Source organism: Gavia stellata, chromosome 23, assembly GCF_030936135.1.
Source record: "Gavia stellata isolate bGavSte3 chromosome 23, bGavSte3.hap2, whole genome shotgun sequence".
Taxonomy (NCBI): Eukaryota; Metazoa; Chordata; class Aves; order Gaviiformes; family Gaviidae; genus Gavia; species Gavia stellata.
In genome coordinates, this window is record NC_082616.1 from 2,469,177 (window position 1) to 2,470,836 (window position 1,660).

At 48.0% G+C, this 1,660-nt stretch overlaps 1 protein-coding gene across 1 annotated transcript; it reads right to left on the reverse strand.

Annotated features, from left to right (window-relative positions):
- Positions 1–339: 339 nt before the first annotated feature.
- Positions 340–1,303, reverse strand: SERTAD2 (SERTA domain containing 2). The gene has a single exon (XM_009821234.2). It carries the CDS (start codon positions 1,301–1,303, stop codon positions 359–361), a length of 945 nt encoding a protein of 314 aa, XP_009819536.1. The 3' UTR covers positions 340–358.
- Positions 1,304–1,660: the final 357 nt, after the last annotated feature.

Genomic DNA, 1,660 nt, shown 5'->3' on the forward strand with positions numbered 1-1,660 from the left:
TTCCCCAACATAATCCTTGTGCTTAGCTTTTACAATTTTTTTTTTTTTCTTTTTTCTTTTTTTGTAATAACATAACATTGTCTACAATACATATTCTTTCCTATACCAGGATATTCGGTCTTCCTTGAGGAACCACTTTAAAAAAAATACATTAGAAGTGGTCATACATGGATGAAGGCACTCCAACTCTGCTTGAAGCAAAAACTAGTGTGATCCTTTTCTTTTCAAAAAAGGCAAGCAAGGACGCATGCACAGTGCTGTGAATCGGGGGTGGGAGGGACTATGGAAATACTACCAAGTGTATATACTGGTACTTAAAATTAAAAAAAAAAAAAAAAAGTTGCTATATTTCTATATTTTAAGACCCAACAAGCACCTCCATGATGTGATCCAGTTCTGTGAGGTCCATTTTGAAAGGCTGATTTGGAGTTACTGGTTGACTGCTGTACGGAGCGAGAGTTTTTAGGAGCTCATCTGCTGAGACAGGAGCCATTTTTGAGGCAGCCCCTGTGGCAGACGTGCAGGGGTCAAAATCATACATGGACGTATCAATGTCAGCGAACAGAATATCATCTAGGGTCAAGTCTGTGAGGAAACCCGTGGAAGTTGTTATCTCAAAGTTGCCAGGTAGCGAGTCCATGAGTTTCGATTCGGCCGTTCTGCTCTCCGGGAGGCCCTCGGGCTTTTGAACGTTGGACTCGCTGGGGTGGTCTTTAGAGTCGTCGGCTGCTGTTTCGGCTGCTACTGCCTCTGCGGAGGTAGGTGCTGGACAAAGCTCCTCGATTTCGTCCAAGGCTGAAGAGAAGCTGTCCTTTACTGGTTGGAGAGCAGGAGGTGGTGGTTTTGTCGGACCATCGTGCTGGGCAGTCGGGGAAGTGCAAAAAGTGTCGTCCTCGAGCAAAGAGGCTGGGGTGAGGCAAGACTCCAGGGGCGTAGTGCTAACGAAGTCAGTGGGGAGAAGGGGCTGGGAGGCGAGATGGCTGAACGCCGGCTGGGCCTCGCGGAAGTTGTCGCTGAGAGGGTCGGCGGGCTGCGAAGCGGTCATGAACACAGGCCTCAAGCTGCCTTCTTGTTTGAGTTCTTCCTGGATTCGCCTCAACATGTTGTTAATTAAAACTGTCTTTTGCAAGCTTGGCTCGGTTAATGGCCTGTGGTTATAAAGTTTCATAAGGGAAATGTTGAAGATAGTCTGACGCTGTAAGGTGTAAGACACCTTAGAGGGACCATCAGTAGGAGACACCACTTTGCCTTCCAACCCATCTTCATGCTCGTCAAACTTCCGCTTTCCTCCTTTCCCCAACATATATCTGAAAGGAAAGAGAAGAGACCGATGAAGCCAGCAAAGCCCGAAGCCCGTTCTTCCTGCCTGAATCACCACCCGGTCTGCCTACTCCCTTGCACATGCGGTGTGGACAGATTGGCCACTCTGTCCCCTCCTTGCTTGCCCCTAACAGTCACAAGTGGAAGGAAATCTGCCCACGTAAATAACTCACTCCTGGCCCTCAGCGGCATGATGAGGAAGCAGAAGCCGTCTTAACACAGTGCTCTAGTCCATCGTGTTTAAACACGGCTACGCTGGTAAATTCCAAGCAGGAATTCAAACAGCATCTATAAAACTCAAGCCCTTGTGCGCTTGGCAGCAAATTTCCCTCTTGCATGT